The sequence below is a fragment of the Myotis lucifugus genome, unplaced genomic scaffold, assembly GCF_000147115.1.
Source record: "Myotis lucifugus unplaced genomic scaffold, Myoluc2.0 scaffold_50, whole genome shotgun sequence".
Classification (NCBI taxonomy): Eukaryota; Metazoa; Chordata; class Mammalia; order Chiroptera; family Vespertilionidae; genus Myotis; species Myotis lucifugus.
In genome coordinates, this window is record NW_005871098.1 from 122,913 (window position 1) to 150,784 (window position 27,872).

At 40.9% G+C, this 27,872-nt stretch overlaps 1 protein-coding gene across 1 annotated transcript in view; it reads right to left on the reverse strand.

Annotated features, from left to right (window-relative positions):
- PLOD2 (procollagen-lysine,2-oxoglutarate 5-dioxygenase 2) overlaps positions 1-27,872 on the reverse strand; it is a gene marked incomplete at its 3' end in the record, with an annotated part of 224,728 nt that overhangs the window by 113,877 nt on the left and 82,979 nt on the right. The window contains exons 2-3 of the mRNA XM_006088668.3: positions 12,586-12,677; positions 9,204-9,340 (exon numbers count right to left, since the gene is read on the reverse strand). Of these exons, the coding sequence (XP_006088730.3) occupies positions 9,204-9,340; positions 12,586-12,677 (229 nt within the window). The remainder of the gene's footprint in view (positions 1-9,203; positions 9,341-12,585; positions 12,678-27,872) is intronic.

Here is a 27,872-nt window from a genome sequence, read left to right on the forward strand (position 1 = left end):
CATCAACCCCTCACCCAGGTTGGCCAGGCACCCCAGCGGGACCCCCCCCCCACACACACACCATGAAGGGGATGTGGGCAGCCTGAAAACGGCCCTCAGCCCCTCACCCAGGCTGGTCAGGAACCCCAGCAGGACCCCCACCCTGATCCGGGACACCCTTCAGGGCAAACCAGCTGGCCCCCACCCATGCACCAGGCCTCCATCCTATATAATAAAAGGGTAATATGCAAATTGACCCTAACAGCAGAACGACTGGAAATGACTGGTCACTATGACACACACTGACCACCAGGGGGCAGACGCTCAACGCAGGAACTGCCCCCTGGTGGTCAGTGTGCTCCCACAGGGGGAGCTCTCCTCAGCCACAAGCCAGGCTGACGGCTGCCAGCACAGCAGTGGTGGCGGGAGCCTCTCCCGCCTCCTCAGCAGCACTAAGGATATCCGACTGCAGCTTAGGTCTGCTCCCCACTGGCAAGTGGACATTCCCCAAGGGCTCCTGGGCTGTCAGAGGGATGTATGACTGCCAGCTTAGGCCCGATCCCCCGGGGAGCGGGCCTAAGCCAGCAGGTGGACATTCCCCGAGGGGTCCCAGACTGCAAGAGGGCACAGGCCGGGCTGAGGGAACACCCCCCCACCCGAGTGCATAAATTTTTGTGCACCAGGCCTCTAGTGTAAGACAATATAAAATGTACACATACTGGGTATGTAACCTGAATTATGAGAGGCATAAAATATTTATTTTGTGCAATAAAATAAGATAGAAATTTGATGAGCTGAAGAATAATACATATAAATTATACTCATGACTATAAGAAAATCATAAACATATTTTCACAATTAGCAAAATAATTCAATAAAGTCAACTTTCACAATTTTCTCAAAGTAGGTGATTCTAAGGAAATTATGCTAAAATTCAAAACAATTTTAAAACCTACATTTTTTGTCTGGTCGGCATGGCTCAGTTTTAAGCATTGACCTAGGAACAAGGAGGTTGCAGTTTGATTCCTGGTCAAGGCACATGCCTGGATTTTGGGCTTGGTCCCCAGTAGGGGGCATGCAGGAGGCAGCCAATCAATGATTCTGTCTCATCATTGATATTTCTCTCTCTCTCTCCCTCTCCCTTCCTTTCTGAAATCAATAAAGACATATGGGGAATGCTGGGGAGGGTTGGGGGGCGGAAGGGGGGGGTAAGAGATCAACTGAAGGACTTGTATGCATACATATAAGCATAACCAATGGACATAAGACACTGGGGGGTAGGGGAGGCCGGGGGAATGTCAAGGGGGGGGGGAAGGAGACATATGTAATACTCTTTGTAATACTTTAAGCAATAAAACAAAATTAAAAAATAAAAATAAATAAATAAAACCTACATTTTTCTTCCAAATTAGGTTTGCTCAGTTTTGTTTGCAGAATGGGTATAATATGAGAATTCCTTGAGGGTGGAAGCTGTGCTTATCTCTTTTTCTGTAGTGATAAGTTGAATGCCTGCATCACAGTTTGTGCTCACTGATCTCACTTTTTAAGCAAAATATGACTTAATTAACAGCCAAAAGAAATGAATACTGGCTGATATGAAAGAGCATTATTTTCATAGTTTATAATCTAAATTCATTCACTTTTTAAATAATTTCAATCTCTGAGATTTAGAAAGTTTTAATGTTTTTCTTCTTTTGTAAGTCATTTATTTCTCTAAACAAATGAAGAACAATCTTTAAAATTTGTTTCAAAGCATCCACTTTATTTCTCCCTCTTTTACTGAAATTTACCTAATACTTACTGATTCCTTGCTTTTACCCTGACAACATGCAAATCAGATACAGACCCCAGCTTCACTGTCTGACACATACAAACAATTATAATTCAATTTGATAAGTGAATAAGCTAGCAATATAGAATCAAAGTGATAAGGTACACACCCTAACAGCAAATATTTGTGTGACCAAGATTTTCAGCCTGGATCAATCTTCCAAACCAGAGCCACTCATAAAACTACAATAATGGATTTTATATTCATTTTAATTCCACATTAACTTTTGTATTGTAACATTGACTACCATTCTAGTTTAAGTGACATTCTAGTAGTCTTTACTGCTATTGTTAGTTAGCAATAGCCTATAAATTACAATGTTAATTTAATCATCTTTAAATAAATATCTAAATGAACTATGAGTTTCATACACCAAAATGCTTGAGTAGATGTTTCATTAAAAAAAAAAAAACTCTTTTTGGTGAGGCAAATAACCACCACTGAAAGGTCGTTCAAATATTTTATAAATTGGGAGTCTTTCAAATCGAGCATATTTGTATTCTGATTAATGGTGCAATACTTAGTGCTGCCAAAAAATATAAATGTCTGCTCAGTATAAATTCATATTCAAATAATTGCACCAACTTTATTTCAACTACTTTTCTTCTAAAGAATTTTCATAACTCTAAAATAAAAAAAATAACCAAAATTTTTGTTAGACATTTATCTGAAACCCAAAAGGATTCTTCCACATACTTAATTTAGGATCTACTATGCTGGTTTATATTTATTTTACTGTACTCATCCTATATAATAAAAGGCTAATATTCAAATAGACTGTACAGTGGAACAACCAAATAACAGAACAACCCGGTCGCTATGATGCGCGGAACATGGCGGGTGTCGGCAGCAGGTGGCAGAGCGTGGAACATGGTGGGTGTCGGCCGCGGCGGGATGGTGGAGCAGGTCAGCGGGGGCACCAGACCAAGGCGGGGCACCGGTTGCTGTCATTGGGGTGAGCCTCTGGTGGTTACTGAAAATTCTTTGCTCACGCATGCGGTAGTCCCACCCAGCACTCACACCTGCTGCCGGCAATGGCCCTGGTCACACTCCTTACCGGCACCAGAGCCACCTCTCACACCCACTGCTGGTGCCAGCCCTGCTCACACCCGCAGCTGGTGCCAGAGATGCCACTCACACCCACTGCTAGTGCCTGGCGCCCGGTGCTGGTCCCAATCGCTTGATGCTGTCAGCGGATGCCAGCGGCGGCTGCTGGCCCCAATACCCCCTGAGGGCTCTCCACCTCCCCCTGTTCCTGAGGGGTGATGGGGCAGCAGGCCCCACTCCATCCACTGCTGGCGCCAGCCTCAATCACTCTGCACCATCAGCAGGTGCAAGCAGGGCCAGCGCTGGCAGGAGCAGGGCTGCCGGCTGACAGGGGACCAGGAGCCATGGTGGGAGGGGCCAGAAAGGGGCATGAAGGATGGTCCGAGACCCACTCCTGTGCCCACCGCAGCCTCGCGGCCCACAGTTCCTTTCAAGGTGCATGAATTCATGCACTGGGCGCCTAGTCACAGAATAAGTTTGCAGGAATATTTAGTGTGCATCAAATTTATTCACAACTACTCAAACTCTTCTTTTTACATACTAGGCTACCTATAATTCTTTTTAAAAACCTGGTCATGCCCAGCTGCTGTTACTCAGTGGTTGAGCATCCACCCATGAACCAAGAGGTCGCCAATTAGATTTCCGGTCAGGGCACATGTCTCGGTTGCTGGCTCAATCACAAGTAGGGGGCATGCAGGAAGAAGTGATCCATGTGTCTCTCTCATCAGTGTTCCTCTCTACCTCTCTCCCTTCCTTTCTCTAAAATCAATAAAGACATATTAAAAAGAAATAAGGAAGCCCAGCCTGCATAACTCAGTGGTTGAGCATCGACCTATGAACATGGAAGTCATGGTTCGATTCCCGGTCATGGCACATGCCCAGGTTTCGGGGTTGATCTCCAGTGTGGAGTGTACAGGAACCAGCCAATCAATGATTCTCTCTCATCATTGATGTTTCTCTCTCTCTCTCTCCCTCTCCCTGCCTCTCTGAAATCAATAAAAATACATTTAAAAATAATAACAAAAGTAAAATTTAAAAACCTGGTCACTATATAATAATTAGATCATTCGGTCATCAATGTGACTAGCAGAAAAGAATATAAGCTTTGGAAAATAATTCTAAAAGTAATGCAAAGTACCTTATTATACAGCTCAAAATGCCCAGGCCCTTGTTTAAAGCAGTTTAAACAAATATGAGTTTTAACAAATAAAATTGTGCTCAAGTTAATTCACAAAAGCCTATCTAAATGAGATTCAAGAAATCACTCTGGAGTTTGGAAATGTTCTAAAATTGAGTACTGATGATAATTGCACAACTCTGTAAATTTACCAAAATTAATATATTTAACACTTAAAATTAGTGTGTGTCATGTATATATATTATACTTTTAAAAAGTTATTGTTTTAAATGGGAGTTCCATTTTTAATTCTTTGAGAAAACTCCATACTGTTTTCCATAGTGGTTGCACCAGTCTGCATTCCCATTAGCAGTGCAAGAGGGTTACTTTTTTCTGCATCCTCACCAGCACTTGTCATTTGTTGATTTGTTGATGATAGCCATTCTGACAGGTATGAGATGGTATCTCATTGTCATTTTGATTTGCATCTCTCAGATGATTAGTGACTTTAAGCATGTTTTCATATGTCTCTTGGCCTTTTGTATGCCCTCTTGAAAAGTATCTATTTAGGTCCTTTGCCCATCTTTTGATTGGATTGTTTATCTTCCTTTTGTTAAGTAGTATGAGTTCCCTGTAAATGTTGGAGATTAAACCCTTATCAGTGATAGCATTGGCAAATATGTTCTCCCATGCAGTGGGCTTTCTTGTTGTATTGTTTATGGTTTCTTATCCTATATAATAAAAGGCAAATATGCAAATAGACCGAACAGCAGAACAACTGAACAACCAAACAACCCGTCTCTATGACGTGTGCTGACCACCTGGGGCATGCGTGGAATATGGCAGGTGTTGGCAGCAGGTGGCAGAGCATGGAATATGGCTGGCATCGGCCATGGCAAGATGGTGGAGCAGATGAGTGGGGGCACCAGACCAAGGTGGGTCACTGGTCGCTGTCATTAGGGGGAGCCTTTGGTGGTTACTGAAAATTCTTTGCTCCCGCCGGCTGTGGTCCTGCCCAGTGCTCGCACCTGCTGCCAGTGCTGGCCCCACTCACACTTACAGCTGGCGGCAGAGCCACCACTCTCACCCACTGCCAATGCCTGGCACCGGTCCCGATCTTTGGCGCAGTCAGCGGGTGCAAGTGACGGCTGCGGGCTCCGTTCATCCCTGAGGGCTTCTTCAACTACCCCTGCTCCTGTGGGGCGATTGGGCAGCAGCTGCCACTCACAGTCACATATGGCACCGGCCCCGCTCGTACCCGCTGCTGGTGTTGTCAGCGGGTGCAAGTGGGCCAGGCGCTGTCAGCGCATGGGAGTGGCATTGGTGGGAGTGGGGCTGGAGGCAGACAGAGGACCAGGGGTCACAGAAAGAGGGGCTGAGCGGGGGCACAGAGGATGGGCTAAGACCTGCCCCTGTATCCACCGCAGCCTCGCAGCCCAAGTTCCTTTCAAGGTGCATGAATTCATGCACTGGGCCTCTAGTCCTACATAATCCTATCTAATAATAGACAAACATGGTAATTAACCATACCTCTGCTATGCTTCCCATTGGCTAATCAGGGTGATATGGAAATTAACTGCCAACCAAGATGGCGGTTGGCAGCCACACAGCTGAAGCAAACATGAGGCTTGGTTGCCCCGGCGATGGAGGAAGCCAAGGTACCCTGCCTGCCGCAGCCCAGCTCTGAGCTCCGGATGCAACAATGTTGCAATTATAGAAGCTAAACAAACCCCAGATACCTGCTTTCAACAGGCTGGTCTTGGAGCTGGAGCCGCAACAAAGTTTCAATTACAGAAGGTAAATAAATCCCAGAATAAAAAAAAAAAAGAAAAAAGGAGAGACTAGGAGCTTCAGTTGCAGGCTTGGCCTTCCTGAAAACGGCCCTCCGCCCCTCATCCAGACTGGCCAGGCACCCCAGTGGGGATGCCCACCCTAAAGGGGGTGCAAGCAGCCTGAAAACAGCCTTCAGCCCCTCATCCAGGCTGGCCAGGCACCCCAGTGGGGACTCCCACCCTGAAGGGGGTGCAGGCAGCCTGAAAACAGCCCTCAGCCCCTCATCCAGGCTGGCCAGGCACGCCAGTGGGGACCCCCACCCTGAAGGGGGTACGGGCAGCCTGAAAACAGCCATCAGCCACTCATCCAGGCTGGCTAGGCACCCCAGTGGGGACCCCCACCCTGAAGGGGGTGCAGGCAGCCTGAAAACAGCCCTCAGCCCCTCATCCAGGCTGGCCAGGCACCCCAGTGGGGACCCCCACTCTAAAGGGGGTGCGGGCAGCCTGAAAACAGCCATCAGCCCCTCACCCAGGCTGGCCAGGCACCCAAGCAAGACCCCCACCCTGATCTGGGACACCATTCAGGGCAAACCAGCCAGTCCCCACCCGTGCACCAGGCCTCTATCCTATATAGTAAAAGGGTAATATGCAAACTGACCCTAACAGCAGAAAGACTGGGAATGACTGGTCACTATGACACACACTGACCACCAGGGGGCAGATGCTCAATGCAGGAGCTTCCCCCTGGTGATTAGTGAGCTCTCACATGGGGGAGCTCTGCTCAGCCACAAGCCAGGCTGACGGCTGCCAGTACAGCGGTGGTGGTGGGAGCCTCTCCTGCCTCCTCAGCAGCGCTAAGAATGTCCGACTGCAGCTTAGGTTTGCTCCCTGCTGGCAAGTGGACATCCCCCGAGGGCTGCTGGACTGCCAGAAGAATGTCTGATTGCCAGCTTAGGCCCAATCCCCTGGGGAGCAGGCCTCAGCCAGCAGATGGTCATCCTCCGAGGGGTCCCAGACTGTGAGAGGGCACAGGCCTGGCTGACGGACCCCCCCCCGCCAGTGCACAAATTTTTGTGCACCGGGCCTCTAGTCCTATATAAAAGCCTAATATGCTAAGTATCCAGTCATTCAACCAATCAAAATGTAATATGCTAATGATATGCTAAAGCCACTCAACCGGTCACTATGACGTGCACTGACCACCAGGGGAAAGATGCTCCGACCAGTAGGTTAGCTTGCTTCTGGGGTCTGGCCAATTGGGGCTGAGCAAGATAGGCCAGACACGCCCTGGAGCCCTCCCATGGTCCCTCCCTGGTTGGCCAACCTCCCACATCACTCCCCGGCCCTGATTGTGCACCGGTGGGGTCGCTCGGCTTGACCTGCACCCTCTCACAATCCAAGAACCCCTCAAGGGATGTTGGAGATCCAGTTTCAGCCCAATTCCACAGGCCAGGCTGAGGGACCCCACTGAAGCATAAATTTGTGCACCGGGCCTCTAGTTGTTTAAAGGAGCCTATCTAGACCATTAAGTACATAAATCTTTGTATTTTTTTTCAGATAGTAGTTACCCATGCTTTCATAAAACTATCACAGTTGAATGGTCCAAAATAAATCATGTAAGAAATAGGAATTTGTTTGATTTATTAAAATTAATGTGTTCTTAATTCTAAACTCAACCAGATGTAAGCTTGATTAGATTAGCAATTATATTAAATCGAATGGGTATCTTATATTAAACAACCTAATTCATTTCTCATTCATTCATAATAATTTTCAATTGTATTAATCATTCTGAACATATTTTTTAAAAAGGGTGTTATTTTTTTAAAAAATAGAGAAAAAAGAGCTCTAAAGTGGCACCAACTATCCACCCCTCTCTTCCTTGATTACTTGCTCTTCATTGCTAGATTTTTCCAAAACATAGATGGGTGATAAAGAAAATGTTAATGATTCTTCTTAGATAATGGCTTGGCTGGGGTGAGGCTGCATGTTTTCAGTTAGCTGGCTATTCTCACAGAAAAAGGTGTCAGAAATATTGTCTATTTGGTTCACTAATATAGTTTAAACACTAATAATGCCTGGTACACAGTGACCTTCTATTAAAATTTTGTTGCAGTCTTTTTTATTAAGCGGGGTCTTAAAGTATCATATAAATAAACAAATGTAACTTCAAGGAGTCTTCAGGTATTTCTTTGTTCCTTCCCTCATTAGAAACAAATTGGCCCCTTATTAAACCAGTTTCTTTCAAGTCTAAATCTTAGGTAAGGGGACAGGGTATGGGATAGGAGGGTAAAGACAGAGCAAAAGTTCTTTCTAAAAGAATCACTAATATGTGATAGGTAACTTTTACAAGGAGACTCTACCTCAAGGTCAAAATCTAAATCTACATGTGGCAAGTTCAAGCTTACCAAAATGGTTGTTTGAAATCCACAGTAATTTTAAACCAAAACATACTCAATATATAACCTAAGCACATTATAAGCTTCCTACTCTTTTGCCAAGGGTAAAACTATATTTAATAATAGAAAAATTCCCAATACACAAGCTAACATCAGCTATACTACATCTCATATTGCAAGAATAGGTAACTATAAGCAGGACTTATTTTTGTGTGTGTACTAGTTATTAGGAAAATTTTAGAGATGCAAGTATATAGACCCTTTCAAAACTTTTAAATGTTGATGGCACTAGGAGTTCACTGCATACATTTTCCTTTCAAAATTTATGCCTTTTCTATTTACATATTTGCATGTATACTAAGTAAGCATTAGTCTTAATTTCATCTGCAATAATTTGTGGTTTTAGATGTTCAAATTGTGGTAGAGATATAAAGAAACTTTCCTAAGTTAGAGGAGAAAGTGCAAGAGGGTTTCAAATGAGCAATCAATGACCAAAAGATAAAAATTTAATAAAGGTACAGAAAGTGGAAAAAGGTGGCAACCACTAGTGCCTCATGACATTATTAAAAACATGTAGGAAGGTAAAGAAAGACAGTAGACACTCAAAATTAAATAGAAGCAAAGTAGAGCCACATATAAAAAGATATTTACACATCGGAAAGGCTTTTCTTTTTCAATAAACACAGGTTTTCTTATTTCTCACTTACAACTTTCAATGAACTACTTCCTCCTGGTTGACCAGAATCCCTTGAGTTACTCTCAATAGAAAAGCTCAGCATGATCTTTACTCTTTCTCTAAATCAAGATTAAAACACAAATTTCCAAAAGTGTTAGCTCCTGCCATGTTTTCTCATTGGTATTTATGGTAACTCATCAGATTTGATCATATTACATAACTATGTCAGACTGTGGTTTTATAATTATGAGTAAAACCTACTTCTTAAAACAATGATTCCTTGTGAATAAAATTATTTAATATGTAATCTACACATATGAATTTCAACTCTTTTTAAAAATAATTTAATGTAGACTTAAAAATCACAGGTTATTTTTCTTACCATTCAGTAAACAAGATAACCATATCCTCATGACTGGCATAATGTTCCATAACTTCTTTCATTAATCTCACTTTTTGGCCTCCTCCAATGCTATTAATTCCATCACCACCTCTCCACTCTTCTCCTTGACCAAGGACCTATCAATAAAATCAACATTTCATCCCTGAGCAAAATTTCAAATAAGAGTACCATAAAAACTGTAAGTCATCAGTAACTTGCATAGTATTACACAGTAACCACTTTTTAAACATTTCACTAAGTCATGAAACTAGAAAGCAAACAACGTGATACCTAGTCAGATCATAATTCTTTAATGTTTTCCACCCCATAAAAATACCATTCCCAATTTTATCATTTCGAAGTAGACTCTAATCTGGGAGAGGGGTGGGAGGTGGGGTGTCACAGAAATTATTTCTCATATTTTATTTCTATTTGTCCAGATTTAAAAAAAATGAAGAGAGTTTCCATAACACTTTTCAATAGGGCAGGAAATCAGTATGAGAAACACTGAAAGCCCTTGAAGCTCAGTAACTCCTGATAGGGCCATCGAAAGTTTTCCTACTGAACCAGAATAGGTTTATGAGGGAAACATAAGGGGTGGGGGCATCAATCAAGCATTCCCTTCTTTATACATTACCCTCAAAAGCTTAACAGTAATTCATCTATGCAAGAAATTGCCTAAGCACAATTTATCAGAACTAAACTTGGAGCTGTTCTCAATAAGCAGATCCCTCCTGAATTAAAAGGTGACACAAACATAAACCTTGTATCTTTGTTTCACCTGAAGACTGAAATTCCCAAAATAATAATATTCTTGGAGATTTTTGAAATTAAGGATGAATGAAATAAAAAAATACAAAAGAAAAAGATAAAGTACATTTAGAAAATAAATAGTATTAGTTTCAATTTTACTTAACATTGAACCAAATATAAATCTGGCTGGCAAAGCCCATGGGCTCCCAACCTTACTTCTCTAGTTATCATTTCATGAAGGTTGGAGGAAAAAGGCTAACCAAGAAAACAAACTGATGTGAATCTGGATTCATACTGAAGCTAGTCTAGTAGATATTTTAGTTTTGGCCCTAAAATGTGACCTCCTGCCAGGCCTCTGTGGTTCAGTGGTTGAGCATTGACCCATGAACCAAGAGGTCACTAGTTCAATTCTCAGTCAGGGCACATTCCCCGGGTTGTGAGCTCCATCCCCAGTAGGGGGCATGCAGGAGGCAGCCAATCAATGTTGTTTCTCTCTCATCAATGTTTCTATCTCTCTCTCTCTTCCTTCCCCTCTCTCTAAAATCAATGAAAACATATTTTTTAAAAAAGTGGGCTCCTGCCCTGGCTGGTGTGCTAAGTGGTTAGCGTGATAGCCTGTGGATGGAAGGATTTCAAGTCCAGTTCCCAGTCAAGAGTATGTACCCAGGTTGCAGTTTAGATCCCCTATTGGGGCATATGCGGGAGACAACCAATCAATGTGTCTCTCTCACATCAATGTTTCAATGTTTCTCTCCCTTCCTCCCACTTTCCTTCAGTCCCTCCCTTCTATCCTTCCACTCTTTAAAAATCAATGGAAAATATATCCTCTGGTATGGATTACCAACAACAACAAAAATTGGCCGCCTCTGGCCTGAAGATTTATTAGTATTACACTTTCATTCTACAGCCCTCTTGGACTTCTCCAATACCTCAGTAATACTGTGCCCAGGCCCATCTGAGAGTCTCTGTACAGTGCACTATAGTAGCCTCAATTCTGCTCAATTTTCTCCTTTCATTCCACTAAATCAGTATTTCAAACTAGACCCTGCATGTGAATCACATGGAGGGCTTGTTAAAACACAGACTTCCACATCCTGCTCCCAGAGTTCCTGATTTGGCAGGTCTGGGGTGGCATCTGAAAATCATTATTTCTATTTCCCAGATGATGCTGATGAACTCTGAGAACCATCCTATCCTAATATATAAAAACTCAAGGTCCGTAACGACCGACCAAAGGCTCGACCGAACACTGGAAGTCAGTTCTGCAGTCAGTGCTGGGTTGCTGTGGTGACATAGCACTGACTGCCGCTGCTGCGGGCACGGCGACCCAGCACTGACTGCTGAGAGGGCTGCAGATCAGGCCCGGAGAGAGGCAGGGTCTGATCTGCAGCCTCAGTGGCAGCTGTTGATCAGCCGTTGCCTCTCTCTTTCTCTCAGGACTTCGCCAGCAGCCATAGCTCTCTTTCTATCCACGCCTCCGTGGGGGCTGCTCATCAGCCCCACCTCTCTGATCAGGCCTAGAGATAGGCCTGGAGATGCTGAATGGCATAGAAACTGACCAATCAGAACCAAATATGGGTGAACTGCGAGGAGCCAATGGCTGCCTAGGAGGCGGAACTTCTGACACTGACTGGCATAGTAACCAACCAATCAGAACCTAATCTGGGTGAACTGCGAAGGCAGAACCTAAGGTGGGGGCTGAGGAGGGGTTTTAAGAGCAACAGCTGTTTGGTGTAAGGTGTAAGAAAGCAGTTCAATTTTTTAATGACCGGTTTGGCAGTATAGTGCATATGGCTGGCTATCAGTCCAGATATAGGGACTAGGTATTTTTGTCTGCCAAGAGCATCTCCTCCTGCTGAAAAAGTCTTCTCCCCCCCTCCCATTTAAGCAATCCTATTCAATATAATTGATTTATACTAATAAAAGGGTAATATGCTAATTAGACCAGGTCAACCAGCCATCTTCCAGATGTCCGACTTCCTTCCGGACAAAGCCATGGTGGTGGGGGCCAAGGCAGAGGCAGTTAGGGGCAATCAGGCCAGCAGGTGAGGGTAGTTGAGGGTGAGATCAGGCCAGCAGGGGAGGGCAGTTAGCAGTGATAAGGCAGCTAGCGTCAGTTAGGGGTGATCAGGCCGGCAGGGGAGAGCAGTTGGGGGCGAGATCAGGCCGGCAGGGGAAAGCAGTTGGGGGTGAGATAAGGATAGCAGGGGAGGGCGGTTAGGAGTGATCAGGCAGGCAGGCAGGTGAGCGGTTAGGAGCCAGTGGTCTCAGATTGCGAGAGGGATGTCCCCCAAGGTTTCCCCGATTGGAGAGGGTGCAGGCTGAACTGAGGGAACCCCCTCTCTGTGCACGAATTTCATGCACCAGGACACTAGTATAAACATATTTTCTGTTATTTTATAAACATGTTTATACAAAGAATTAGCAAGTATTATTGTCTGAGTGGCAGAGTATTAATAAGGCCAAAATTTATCTTTAAAACAATCAAGTATATATAAAATTTAATAGCAACTATGTAACCAAATTTCACCTTCCTCCTTTGGATTACACTTCCCGTTGTTACTATTGTTATAAAAATGTACTTTAGGCACATATTTTAACGTCTCCATGAATTAAAGTTATACCATACCTTCACAGTATAATTGAAGTATTTGGCTGACTGCATAAACCGATGAAATCCATCATTTTCTTTTGTTGCTATAGTTATGACTAATAATTTATCTGGAAAAATAGAAGGAAATATTATAAGATGGTTTACCAAGAAAGAAGTTAAATGCTCCCATTTTACAATCACTTGCACCCATGGGAATGCTCCAGTTTATTAATATACATAAGGATAAACAAAGAGCTGTTCAATAAATAGGCACCTCAAGCTGGTTATACTACTGCCAAATGATGAACCACAGAAAAGAAATCATTTTACTGGTAAGAAAGTGCAATGATGTTTTTGGAAAAGCACACTCTTGACAAGATTTTCAACCCTAAAATAAAAATCACTTCCATAAAATACACAAAATTTTTATCTGTAAAGATAGACTCTCTTAGGTATTACCTAATCAACCAGCTTCACTGTCACCTATAAATCATCACTGATTTATTACACACATCAATGAGGTCTGGAATCACATGCTATGACTCAAAACACTAGCATGCACAAAAATAAAAGATCCAATCATGAGACTGGTCTTAATTTTAAAAAATAAGTTATGATAAATTGGGAGCATATACTTAGAAACAGAATCTTACTTTTTTCTTCCTATTAATGAACTTTTGTATAAGTCTACAAAAGCAACATTTACATCACACTCAACACTTTGTGTTTTTTTCTTAAAGAATAAAAGAAACATCTTTACTTATACAGCTCCTAGAGCAATGGAAACTAAGGAGAAAATAAACAAATGGGACTGCATCAAAATAAAAAGCTCCTGCACAGCAAAAGAAACCATCAACAAAACAACAAGAAACCCCACTGCATGGGAGAACATATTTGCCAATGTTATCTCCGATAAAGGTTTAATCTCCAACATTTACAGGGAACCCATACAACTTAACAAAAGGAAGATAAAACAATCCAATAAAAAAAATGGGCAACGGACCTAAATAGATACTTTTCGAAAGAGGACATACAGGCCAAGAGACATATGAAAACATGCTCAAAGTCGCTAATCATCTGAGAGATGCAAACACCATCTCACACCTGTCAGAATGGCTATCAACAAATCAACAAATGCAAGTGCTGGCGAGGATGCGGAAAAAAAGGTGGTGGAATGCAAACTAGTTCAGCCTCTGTGGAAAACAGTATGGCATTTCCTCAAAAAGTTAAAAATGGAACTCCCATTTGACCCAGTGATCCCACTACTAGGAATATATCCCAAGAAACCAGAAACACCAATCAAAAAGGATATATGCATTCCTATGTTCATAGCAGTACCACTTACAATAGCTAAGATTTGGAAATAGCCTAAGTGCCCATCAGCAGATGAGTGGATTAGAAAACTGTGGTACATCTACACAATGGAATACTATGCTGCTATGAAAAAGAAGGAACTTTTACCATTTGCAATAGCATGGGTGGGCCTGGAGAGCATTATGCTAAGCGAAATAAGCCAGTCAGATAAAGATATAAGTATCACAAGATCTCACTAATTTGTGGGATATAATGAACAACATAAACTGATGAACAAAAATAGATCCAGAGACAGAAACACCAAACAGACCATCAAACCTCAGACGGAAGGCCGGGGAGGATGGTGGCGGGTGGGTAAGAGTTCAACCAAAGGACTTGAATACATGCATGTTAGCATAACCAATGGACACGGACACTGGGATGGTGGGGGCTTGTCCTGGGGGGTGGGAGTGGACAAGAAGGGGTCAATGGGGGAAAAGGGAGACATATGTAATACTTTAAACAATAAAAAAAGAATAAAAGGAACCAGAGTCAGCCCTGATAAATACAAAGCTTTCAATCCCCACTTTATATTGGATTATTATTTTCAGTCTAACAAAACACTCCCTCTTAGTAGAGCAGTAGATAGATTTAAGGAGTCATTTCAAAATACCTATAGAAGCTATTAAAGAAAATGCTTATTAGGAAAAGACATGTCTTAAAATACATAAAAGAAACAACTGCATCAGCAAGTGCTAAGTGTGCTAGGACTTTTTTTTTTTTAACCTGAGTATACAGGATGACCAGTGGACTAAGAAAGCAAAACTAACATCTTTTTGACATTCAGGGTACTGGCACAGAGCTATATGATTTGATTCTCATTTGCCTGTTATAAATAAGAAAAAAATTCAGACTGTCTTAAGTGTCCCCTAAGCAGTATACAATCATTGACAACAGCACTTAATGCCAATAAAGTAGCATTAAATAAATCAATTAAAAACAATTGCATATGACCCAAGGTAATCATCAAAATTTGAAAATAATTTAAACCACAGAGCATAAATAAGTGCAATATATATAAAGAATACAGTCAAACATTCATTAGTCAACCCCAAAAGAAAAATAGTTCCATAAAAATAAATATCAGCATTTTCAGATGATTTTTTTTCTGTTAAGATATTTCTCACCATTCTGATAAATAAATACTCAAGGAAAAATAAGTCATTTTCATAAAGAAGTCAGGCCCCAAGTAAATAAATATTAAGAGTACTTTTTCAATTTACTATTCTTTTTTTATTTAAAAAAAATCATTTGTAATGTTTCAAACAATACCTGATTAAGAAAATCTGACATATTACCATTCAGAAGAAAATTTGAAATACTTTTTATAAAAGTAAAGAACATGCTTTTTAAAGTTTCTTTTCTCTGTAATATGACTATTTAAATGTAGCTTTCTTTCTTATCTTTTTCGATATAAATCATAAAAATTAGCTATAAGTTTAGATTTTGACTGAATAGATTTTATGCTTACCATTTCCAATATAAAATTAACAGCAAGGATTTATTTCAGTATTCTTAACAGGAAAAGTAATGTTGGCCAGACCCTTGAGCAGAGAGATGTTACCTAATGCAATGACTCAGAAGGCAAAACTAAAAATGTGTAGGCTGGCAATCTTATGCTAAATGAAGACTCCTGCTGTTCCAATACTGTTGCTAATTACAAAAAAAATGCTAGTAAGTAATTTTGTTAAATGAAGGTATGTTGAATAACATTATACATAAACACCTGTTTCCTCTCACCTGATAATCAGTATCATTACTGTGATGAGAAATAAATCTTACTCAATTGGGGGAAATAGAAGAAGAAAGTGCTGACATGTACCACTTCCAAGCTCTCTCCAACCAACTCAAAAGTCTAACTTGCTCACCATTTATGAAGTGTTCTTGTCAAAAAAATTAACTTACATTTGATATACATACTTTAGATTTCACTAAAATTCACACTATAAATTTATCTAAAATGAAAAGACAAGACAATTGACCTAGAGCAGGGGTGGGCAACCTTTTTGTGAGTGCGTGCCAAAACCAGAAAAATCTCTGACTCAAAATTCTTCTGCGTGCCAACCCTAATTTTTTGAGAACATGTTATGCCTATTTGATATCTCTTAAGGTGTACGTATGTGAAGAACCTTGAAGAAATAATAAAATTCATTCGAGCAACAAAAACACAGTACATGATGATGAAAAATACATTTATTTTTTAATGTATACATGTACACTGATAGTCCGACAGAAAACTTTATGACTCCGTTTGATATTATCAGTGGAACTTTTGCTGCCGAGAGAAACATAGAAATTTATTCCCCTTTCATTAGTACCGGTGGGCAAAGCGAGAGAGAAGGTTTCATTTTTATAGTGAAATTTTGAATAAGTAGGTGAGGCGGTTGTCTTGTCAACAAAAACCCGTTGCATCTGAGGCTGAAACCAAAACACTGGTCGGATCTAGGAAGGCAGGGAGAGTTAAGGCAGAGGCATAGAAATTGCTCTTCCCTTCTCTTGTCAATCCATGTCTATGGTCTTTAAGATAATTTGTTATGTAAAATTATTTATTTATCTAAGATGCACCTACACTGAATTTATCTGAAAAATAAAAAAGTCGATATTAAGAAAAAAATTATAAATGGAAGATTATAAGAGAGGGTTTCGCGTGCCAGCAAAAGTTACTGGCGTGCCATGTTTGGCACGCGTGCCAGGGGTTGCCCACCCCTGACCTAGAGAATCAATGACAAATGTGAAAAAAAAGGAAGGGAAACTGTTACATATATTAACAGAATTAAGAGATAATTCAACCAAAGGTAAATCATGGACTTCTGTTGGGTCATAATTTGAAAAACTAACTGCAAAAGGTATATATGAGAAGATTAAGGAAATCTGAACACTAATTGGATATTTGTTGATATTCAGAAATTACTAAATTTTTAACATGCTAATGATATTGATTGTTTTTAAGTCCGTATAATTTAGAGACAGGTACAAAAGTATTTACACAATTAAAGGATACAGTGTTTTCAATTTGTTTCAACATTATTTGGGGTTCAATGGAAGGCAATGGAGAAGGAGAATAAAGATGAAACAAGACTGGCCATATGTGATGACTGTTAAAATTAGATTCCTGTTGTATATGTTTGGAAATTCCTATAATTAAAAACAAAGAGTTCAACCTTATGCACAGTCCCTAATCTTCCAACCAGAAAAATCACAAAATATTCAAAATAAAAATTTTTAACAGTCTAAGTCACCTAAGTAAAAGGAAAAATGAAATAGAGAGAAGGCAGAACTTTTCTAACCAAACAAAATTATAATTTAAACAACTATAATTAGTACCTTATCCAATCCATCCACAATAACTGAAATGATAAAGTGAGATGATAGGGGGAATGGGCTTGAAAAACAAACACCCATCAAACACTACCAAAACAAATCTATATCAAAGAAATGCAATGGAAGCTCAAGTGTGGCCAAATGTAACCTCCATAGCCACTGTGTTAGACTATTAATAGATTACAGATTACAGATTAGAAAACAAATTAAACCGAAACCGGTTTGGCTCAGTGGATGGAGCGTCGGCCTGCGGACTGAAGGGTCCCAGGTTCGATTCCGGTCAAGGGCATGTACCTGGGTTGCGGGCACATCCCCAGTGGGAGATGTGCAGGAAGCAGCTGATCGATGTTTCTCTCTCATCGATGTTTCTAACTCTCTATCTCTCTCCCTTCCTCTCTGTTAAAAATCGATAAAATATATTTTTAAAAAAAGAAAAAGAAAACAGATTAATACAGTTTGCATGAACAGGAAACATGCAATGCATCTATAGTGTGGTAGATTAGAACAACCATTTATCAATGAAAATCACATCAGAAAAACAACAAAAACTTCTGTAATCATCTTTACAATATCCTGTAAACTGCCTATCATTTAGTATAGGATTTAATAAATATTGAAGTAGCTAACTATTAAACTCTCTACAAAAATTCAGACGAATATCAGAATTTCTCCAAAAATCAAGAAGTCAATTTATTTAGAAAGTTCAAAACATGCTATGTCTCTGTTATGAATGCACTCAACAGTTCTGCCAGGGAAATGCATTATTTAAGAATCCATTTTTTTATCCAAATAGTTTATATGAGAGCAGAATTTATTAGTATTTAGTGCTGATCTAATTTTTCTTTCAAATACAAACCATGGATTTAAAACAGAAATATGTTTTGCTTATATATCCTATCTCTAAATGCTAAATTGGCACATAAACATCTGAAAACCCAGCTGCCTTTGATCCCACCACTGAAGGATAAATCTCCTATCTTCCCAAGAAACTTTCTCTACAAAGAGTCAAATCAGTCCCTAATTATAAATTTGCAAATATCAAGAATTCTACCACAGGAATTCTGAATTCACTGTTCTCATTCTGCAACTCACTGACTTTATGTCCTCCTTCTGTAAAGATCAGTAGCTCTCAACTTTTACTAAAGGAATATGTTTTCTTACAAGGGTTAGCAGAGCACAGGAGCAGCAAACTTTTGCTGTATAAGAATGAACTGTTAAGAGTTTCAATATGGCAATCAGAGTAGATTGATCTTTCTCACATTCCTCTGAAAACCAAAATGGAAATAAAACCAGATTGGGGCCCTTGCCAGTTTGGCTCAGTTGGTTGAGTGTTGTCAAATGCATGGGGCGGTTTGGTTCCTGGTCAAGGCATATGCCAAGGTTTTGGGCTCAATCCCTAGTAGGGGCATAATGGAAGCAGTTGATGTTTCTCTTTCTCAACAATGTTTCTCTCTCTTTCCCTCTCCATTCCTCTCTAAAATAAATAAAAACATATTTTAAAAAACACTAAATTGAGGAACATTCACCCTGAATTACCAATTGAAGACTACCTGAAGGAGAGACTTTTAAACCAAGAAGGGCAGAAAGCACCTGGAGACTGGTAGGAAAGGCTGGGTTGGGAGATGGGCTGGTCCAACTCTTACTGGGGGCAGGCTGAGGTTTCAGAGAGATATCTCTGCTCCAGGTGGGATCCCCCTGAGAAGAGTGAGGCCTGGACTCCAGGCTGGGCTGGAGCCTAGAACTGGGAATAGCTACCCACATAACATCCAGCAATGAAAACGGGGTTTCTATACACCAGGGAGAGATGCAGCCTGCCAGAGACAAAGCCACTTTTGTTCTCTAAGGGCCAGGGAACAGGATTTTCATTTACAGCCACTCACCCTGGGCTTTGGCAGAGTGAGGGTGTTGCAGACTGGAGTCGCCTGAGGAGAGTCAGGGATGGGAGACATTGGAAAGAGACATGGGAGATCAGCTGCCAGGATCCTTGTGATCAGTCATCCCCCGCCCCCAATATCTCAGCAGCCATTTTCCATGAGAGGCACAAGCCCCTCCCAGCAGCAGTCTGGAGAAAGGCAATTACACTGCCCTTGAGGATACAGCTCACCCTACCTTGATTCTCAATCCCTGCTGAGGAGGCAGCAGCAGAGGTTGGACTCACAGGTCTGGGCAAGCTAAGGGGCTGTCAGTGATGAGCTTTGGAGTAGAGCCATTACACCTACTTTCTCAGGAACCTGACTAGCACTTCCCCCTCAAGGGAGAGCTGATAGGAACTCCTGGTTTCTAACAGACCCCACCAGCTGCATACAAGGGGACCTGCCCTGCCAAGGTCAGAAAGATATTCTGAGACAGACTCAGACATGTGATTCTGGGCTAGGGGAACACACACACCATCTCCCCTAAAATCTGAACAGCACTTCACCATCATGGTAGACCCAGAAATTCCATTCTCCTGATTCTGCCAAAAGCATTTTCAGAAATGGCCTTTAAGTGACTGGGTCTGACAGTCAACCAACAGGCAGAGGTGGGCAGAGGCAGATCCCAAAGTGCCTTGGGATGTTTTCTGACATGCCCCTGGGCCAGCTCTAAAGCCAGTCTTGGAGTGCAGCTTGGCCCCTCCCATGCACAGCCAAGGCCAGTGGAGACAGCAGCCATGAACTGTGGATCACTTAAAGGTTGAACAGGTTATTGATAGCCAAATGTGGACAGTTTCTGACATTGGCTTTCACCAAAGAACCTCCTTGGATGCCCAGAATTGGCACAGAAAACAGTAAGCCTCAGAGAACGTAAGAGCAGGTTCCAAAGGGAGATCCCAGCAGGCCCTAAATTCGGCCAAGAAAAACTCTATTTTTTGTTTTGTTTTTTTCAATTATTTTCTTTATTGTTGCTTTGTTATTATTTTCTCTTTTCTTTCATCTCTTATTTTTCCCTTTCCTTTTCTTACTCTCTTTTTCCTCTTTTTCCCCCTTTTCTTAATTAATATTATTCTTTCTCTTCTTTTTTCCTTTTAATCTTTTTCTTTTCTTTTTTACCATTTTTCTTTTGCTAATCTTATTATTTTTTTGTTAATACTCACCAGAGGATATTTTTTCTATTGATTTTTTTTATTTTTTATATATATTTTTTATTGATTAAGATATTACATATGTGTCCTTATCCCCACGTTACCCCCTCCCCCCCCCCGCTCATGCCCTCACCCCCCTGTTGTCCGTGTCCATTGGTTAGGCCTATATGCTTGCATATAAGTCCTTTGGTTGATCTCTCTCCCTTAACCCCACCCTCCCCTACCTTCCCTCCAAGGCCCGACAGTCCAATCAATGCCTCTCCATCTCTGAAAGAGATTGAAAGGGAGGGAGAGAATGGGAAAGAGAGAGAAAAGTCAATGTGAAAGAGATAACATCAATTGGTTGCTCTTGCATGAGCCCCAACCAGGGCCAGACATAGAACCTACAACCCAAGTATGTACCCTTGACAAGGAATCGAACCTGCAACCCTTTATTGCAGGGGCTGGCACTCTAATCACTGAACCGCACCAGCCAGGCCTCGCTATTCTTTATTCTTCTATTTTTTTCTCTCTCTTCTTTCCTTTCATATTCATTTTTCTTCCCCTTTTTCCTTCTCATATTATTTTTTTCCAAAAACTTTTTATTATTCTTGTTCTCTATTTTTTCTTTTGTGGTTATTTTCGTAATTATTGTTGTGTGCATTTGTATGTTTTTATTTTTGTTTTCCTTTGTTCTATAAAACAGCTTGCATTACGTGGTCAGAGTCAGCCTGGTGACTCTAAGGAGAGATCTCACCCATGAATGGGATAAAAACAATCAAGATCAAATTACAACAGGAGAGCCCAAATAACCCATATGAGGTACAGTCATAGAGAATCCAGCTCAGGTGATCAAAAGGACTACATCATTGGGTATCACTGGACAGACACTACATAAAGTCACCATATGAAGACTGTGAGTCATAGCAGTGATATCTAATACATAGAACCAAATACAGAGAGACAGCTAAAATGAGGAGACAAAGAAACAACCACCAAATAAAAGAAAAGGAAGAATCTTCAGAAAAACAGCTAAATGAAATGGAGGCAAGCAATTTATCACAGAGTTCAAAGTAATGGTTATAAGGATGCTCAAGGAACTTAGTGATAACTACAAGAAACCTAATGGAAACTGCAAGGAACTACATCAGCTTGAAAAAGGACATGGAAACCACAAATAAGAACCAGTCAGAAATGAAGAATACCGTATCTGACATCAAGAATACACTGGAAGAAACCAGTACTACATGAAATGTTGAAGGGTATTCTTTAAGAAGAGGAAGAAGAGGAAAAAAAAATAAAAGAGAACTCCTAGAAAATGGGGATGGTTAGAGATTGAGGCTGAGACCTCCCCCTGGGCGCCAGCTCAGTGGCGAGACCGCGCCATCTTGAGTAGCTGTTATCCGCATCCAGAGATCGGCTACTAACCCGGAGGCAACGGCTCTCAAGCAGCGCGACTACATGAACTCAGAGGAGACCTGCTTCTCCCCACGGAAAGGTTAGACTTCCCCCAAAGGTGCGGTTTGCAATTCAGGTTGGAGCGAGGAATGCGCGCGCGCGCGGAGGGAAATCTGCGCCCCCCAAAGTCCGCGCCCATAGAGGCCAGCGTTGCCCGCAAGTGGGGAGGGCTCCCGCAGGGCTGCTGGCAGAAGGTAACATTATAAATAAGCCCATAGTTGGACTGGATGCAAAGGGGAAACCTCAGATCTTGCCAGGCGGCCGGCTACTTGGTGTCAGGGGCAAGAGCGTGCGCAGAGACTCCGCGCAGATCTGGAAGGTGGAGCCTTGCGAGTTCGCACAGCTTCCCAGGCTCTTGTTTACACGCTTCCTCTTAAATCTGTGAGTTTGATTGTTGAACCCAGTGCATGGGATTGCCCAGTTAGGGTCGCTAGCGGAGCTTGTAGGGGAAGATTGTTTTTGGGGAGCCTGGGAAACAGAGCTGGGAGTGGTGCCTGGGGAGCGAGCTCTGGGTGGAGCTGGTTCAGGTACAATAGAGAACTCCTGGACAGAGAAGGCTTATAGCCTCGGAGGTCAATCCAGACACAATGCCACCCAGAGGCAGAGCCACGAACTGACTCTTCTATAAATACAGATAAGGCAGTAAGGGGAACCAATACGGCCTGCCTTAAAATCAGGACTGTGGCTTACAACAGGGAGGAACAGTGTATCAGAGGGAAATTCAACATTCTCCTGAATTCCGGGCATGCCAAAAAGAAGAGTAGAAGATCTGAAGCACCTGCATTACTGCACATTTTTATTTTTATTTTTTTAATTACTTTTTCACCTTTTAACTAAGAAAACATTTTTTCTTTTTTTTCTTTTTTTTCCCCATCACCTGATTTTACCCTTTCAATTACTACATTTTTATTTTTAACGAGTATTATTACCGCTACCATTTTACCATTTTTTAAAGTGTTATTTTATTTTGTCTTTATTTTATTTTGGGACTAATGTTCTCCATTCTATTTTCATCGTTCCTTTAGCAACATTTTTCTCTACCTCAATTTTGCCTCTGTGCTAAACCCTCTTCCCCACTTTTTTCCTTTTGTTGTCCTGTTTCTCTTACCCTACTCCAGCTTTAGATTTTCCCTATTCTTTTTACCCCCTGTCAAAATTTCACCCTACTTATATATCCTATGTCCAATCCCCTGCTCTAAATTCTTATACACCTTTCCCTTATCTTCCTTCACTATCCAATTTTTTCTTCTTCTTCTTCTATTACTTTTCTCTCTCTATAGTTTTATTGTTGTTTGCTTGATTGATGAGTATATTGGGATTTTTTTTTAGGATTGTTTGTGAGGTTATTCTGCTTATTCTTTTTATTTTTTCTGCCCCCCCCCCGGTTATTTCTGTGCTTCTGTTTTCCCTTGCGTCGCTTGATATTATTGGTTGTTTGTAGTTTGTATTCATCTCCAGGAATCTGTTGCTGTAATTTGTTGATATTAGTGGCAGTTCTATAGGAGTTTTCTCCTCATATAAATAGTCTCTTCCCCTAATATACTTCATTCTCTTTTCTCTCTTACTTTTTTTTCCTCTTCTTTTTTCCCCTCGCTTTTTCCAATTTCATTTTTGCACTCCTTTTTTTTCTTTTTTTCTTTATTTCTTTTTTCTCTTCTATCTTTTTCTCTTCTTTCTTCCTTATCTCCTAACTCTCTTAGCTCGGGTGGCCATCTTTATTTGGGGTTATTATTATCGTAAATACATTCGTGTTCAGTGCCTGGTATGTTGTGCCTTGTTGTGTTGTATTTTGAGCCTTTAAATCAACACAGCAGATTCAAGCAACAGCGGCCTCCTGATCACCACACGCTCTGTCTGGGGAACAGTTACTGTGTGTGAAGCCTCCCTCCACCAGCCAGAAGAGCAATCACAGGTGGGATCAGCACCCACCAGAGGCCCTGCTACCAACGGAGCAGCAGCTGCTACCACAACCGCCCAAGGAACAACCACAGCCTGAGGAGCCACTGCCACCCAGGGAGCAGCCACTGCCACCCAGGGAGCAGCCACTGAACGGCTCAACAACTAGATACGTCAGTGTCAGTGAGATCAAACATGGGTAGACAAAGAAACCCCCAAAGGAAAGAAAAGGAGGACTCGCCAGAAAAGCAGCTAAGTGAGACAGAGGCATGCAACAAGACGGAAAAAGAATTCAGAATAAGGGTCCTAGAGTACATGCACTGGATATGCAAGAAGCAAGAAGAAACAGATGAAAAAATCAACTACTTATGCAAAAATCTAGAAGAAACAGATGAAAAAATCAACAACTTAAGTAAGTCCCAAGAAGAAATGAAGAGCGACATAGCTTCAATAAAAACCACCATTGAAAGTATCAACAGTAGACTAGGAGAAGCGGAGGACCAAATTAGTGAATTAGAACACAAGGAAGCAAAACACACCAAACTGTACTGCAATTGGAGAAAAAAAATTAAAAGACAGGAGGAGAGCCTAAGGGAGCTTTGGGACAACATGAAACGAAACAACATACAAATAATAGGGGTGCCTGAACAACAGAAAGATGAACATGGCTAGAAAACCTATTCGAAGAAATAATATCAGAAAACTTCCCTGAGGTGGGGAAGAAAAAACTCACACAAGCCCAGAGAGTCCCAAATAAGGTGAACCCAAAAAGACCCACACCAAGACAAATCATAATTACCATGGCAAATGTTCAGGACAAAAAGAGAATATTAAAGGCTGCAAGAGAGAGACGGAAAGTTACATACAAGGGATCTACCATTAGATTATCAAATGATTTCTCAACAGAAACACATCAGGCCAGAAAAGAATGGACGGAAATCTACAAAGTGATGCAAAGCAAAGGACTGAATCCAAGAATACTCTATCCAGCAAGGCTATCATTCAAAATTGAAGGGGAAATAAGAAGCTTCACAGACAAAAAAAGGCGAAGGGAGTTTATCACCACCAAGCCAGCCATGCAAGAAATGCTAAAGGGACTGGTGTAAAAAGAAGAAATAATAAGCTCAGAAAGAAAACAGCCACACACAAAAAAAGAAATGGCTACAAACAAGTACCTTTCAATAATAACTTTAAATGTAAACGGACTAAATGCTCCAACCAAAAGACATCGAGTGGCTGAATGGATAAAAAAACATGACCCATACATCTGCTGTCTACAAGAGACCCACCTCAGAAGAAGGGACTCACACAGACTGAAAGTGAAGGGATGGAAAAATATCTTTCAGGCGGATGGAAAGGAAAAGAAAGCTGGGGTAACAATACTTATATCGGACAAAATACATCTCAAAGTGAAGGCCATAACAAAAGATAAGGAAGGCCACTTCATAATACTAAAGGGATCAATACCACAAGAAGATATAACCCTGGTAAACATATATGCACCCAATGCAGGAGCACCCAAATTCATAAAAAAACTCCTGGAAGATATCAAAGGAGAGATCGACAACAATACAATCATAGTAGGGGACTTTAATACACCACTGACATCACTGGATAATTCCGCTAGACAAACAATCAGCAAAGAAACAGCAATCCTAAATGTATCACTAGATCAGATGGACTTAATTGACATCTTCAGAACACTTCACCCCAAAGCCATTGAATATACATTCCTCTCAGGTGCTCATGGGACATATTCAAAAATAGACCACATATTGGGTCACAAGCAAAGTCTCCACAAATTCAAGAAGATTGAAATCATAAAAACCATCTTCTCAGACCACAATGGCATAATGTTAGAAATCAACTACAATAAAAACAATCCAAAATACTCAAACACTTGGAAGCTGAATAGCATGTTATTAAATATTGATTGGGTTACCAATGACATCAAAGAAGAAATTAAAAACATCCTGGACACTAATGACAATGAAAACACAACAAACCAAAACCTATGGCACACAATGAGAGCAGTCCTGAGAGGGAAGTTTATAGCTCTACAGGCCTACCTCAAAAAACAAGAAAAAATGGTAGTAAATCATCTAACTCTACATCTCAAAGAATTAGAAAGAGAGCAACAAGAGAACCCCAGAGTGAGCAGAAGGAAGGAGATAATAAAGATTAGAGCAGAAATAAATGACATAGAGACCAAAATAACAATACAGAAAATCAATGAAACCAAGAGCTGGTTCTTTGAAAGGATAAACAAGATTGACAAACCTCTAGCCAGGCTCACCAAGAAGCAAAGAGAGAGGTCCCAAATAAACAAAATCAGAAACGATAGAGGCAAAATAACAACAGACACCACAGAAATACAAATGATTGTTAAACAATACTACGGACAACTCTACTCCAACAAACTAGACAACCTGGAGGAAATGGACAAATTCCTAGAAAAATACAACATTCCAAAACTCAATCAGGAAGAATCTAAAAATCTCAACAGGCCAATAACTATGGAAGAAATTGAAGCAGTCATCAAAAAGCTTCCAGCAAACAAAAGCCCAGGACCAGACGGCTTCTCAGGGGAGTTTTACCAAACTTTCAAGGAAGAACTAAAACCTACCCTCCTCAGACTACTACAAAAAATTCAAGAGGAAGGAACACTTCCAAGCTCATTCTATGAAGCCAGCATCACCCTAATACCAAAACCAGGTAAAGACAACACAATGAAAGAGAATTACAGGCCAATATCCCTCATGAACATAGATGCCAAAATCCTCAACAAAATCTTAGCAAATCGGATCCAGCAGTACATCAGAAGGATCAGACACCATGACCAAGTAGGATTTATCCCAGGGATGCAAGGATGGTACAACATCCGTAAATCAATAAATGTGATACATCACATAAACAAATTGAAAGAAAAAAACCACATGGTCATATCAATTGATGCAGAAAAAGCATTTGACAAAATCCAACACCCATTTTTGATAAAAACTCTCAGCAAAGTGGGAATTGAAGGATCATACCTCAACATAATAAAAGCCATATATGACAGGCCCACAGCCAACATCATACTCAATGGACAAAAACTAACACCATTTCCCCTAAGAACAGGAACAAGACAGGGATGCCCACTCTCACCACTCCTGTTCAACATAGTACTGGAAGTATTAGCCATTGCAATTAGACAAGAAGAAGAAATAAAAGGCATCCAAACTGGAAAAGAGGAAGTAAAACTGTCCTTATTTGCAGATGACATGATATTATACATACAAAACCCTAGAGACTCCATCAAAAAACTACTAGACTTAATACATGAATTTGGCAATGTAGCAGGATACAAAATTAACCCCAAGAAATCTGAGGCATTTCTATACACCAATAGTGAACTTTCAGAAAGAGAGATTAGAAAAACAATCCCATTTACCATTGCACCAAAAAAATTAAGCTACCTAGGAATAAACTTAACTAAAGAGGTAAAAGACCTCTACTCAGAAAACTACAGGACGTTGAAAAAAGAGATAGAGGAAGACATAAACAGATGGAAGAACATACCATGTTCTTGGATTGGTAGAATCAACATCATTAAAATGTCCATACTGCCCAAAGCAATCTATAAATTCAATGCATTAAAAACACCATTATATCTTCCCATTAAAATACCAATGGCCTACTTCAACGATCTAGAACGAACTCTCCAAAAATTCATCTGGAATAAAAAAAAGACCCCGAATAGCTGCAGCGATCCTGAGAAAGAACAAAGTAGGTGGGATCTCAATGCCAGATATCAAGCTGTATTACAAAGCCACTGTTCTCAAAACTGCCTGGTACTGGCACAAGTACAGACATATAGATCAGTGGAATAGAATAGAGAGTCCAGAAATTAGCCCGAACCAATATGCTCAATTAATATTTGACAAAGGAGGCAAGAACATACAATGGAGCCAAGATAGTCTCTTCAATAAATGGTCTTCGGAAAATTGGACAGATATATGCAAGAAAATGAAACTAGACCACCAACTTACACCATACACAAGAATAAACTCAAAATGGATAAAGGACTTAAATGTACGACAGGAAACCATAAAAATTCTAGAAGAATACAAAGGCAACAAAATCTGACATATGCCGAAGCAATTTCTTCACTGATACAGCTCCTAGGGCATTTGAAACTAAAGAGAAAATGAACAAATGGGACTACATCAAAATAAAAAGCTTCTGCACAGCAAAAGAAACCATCAACAAAACA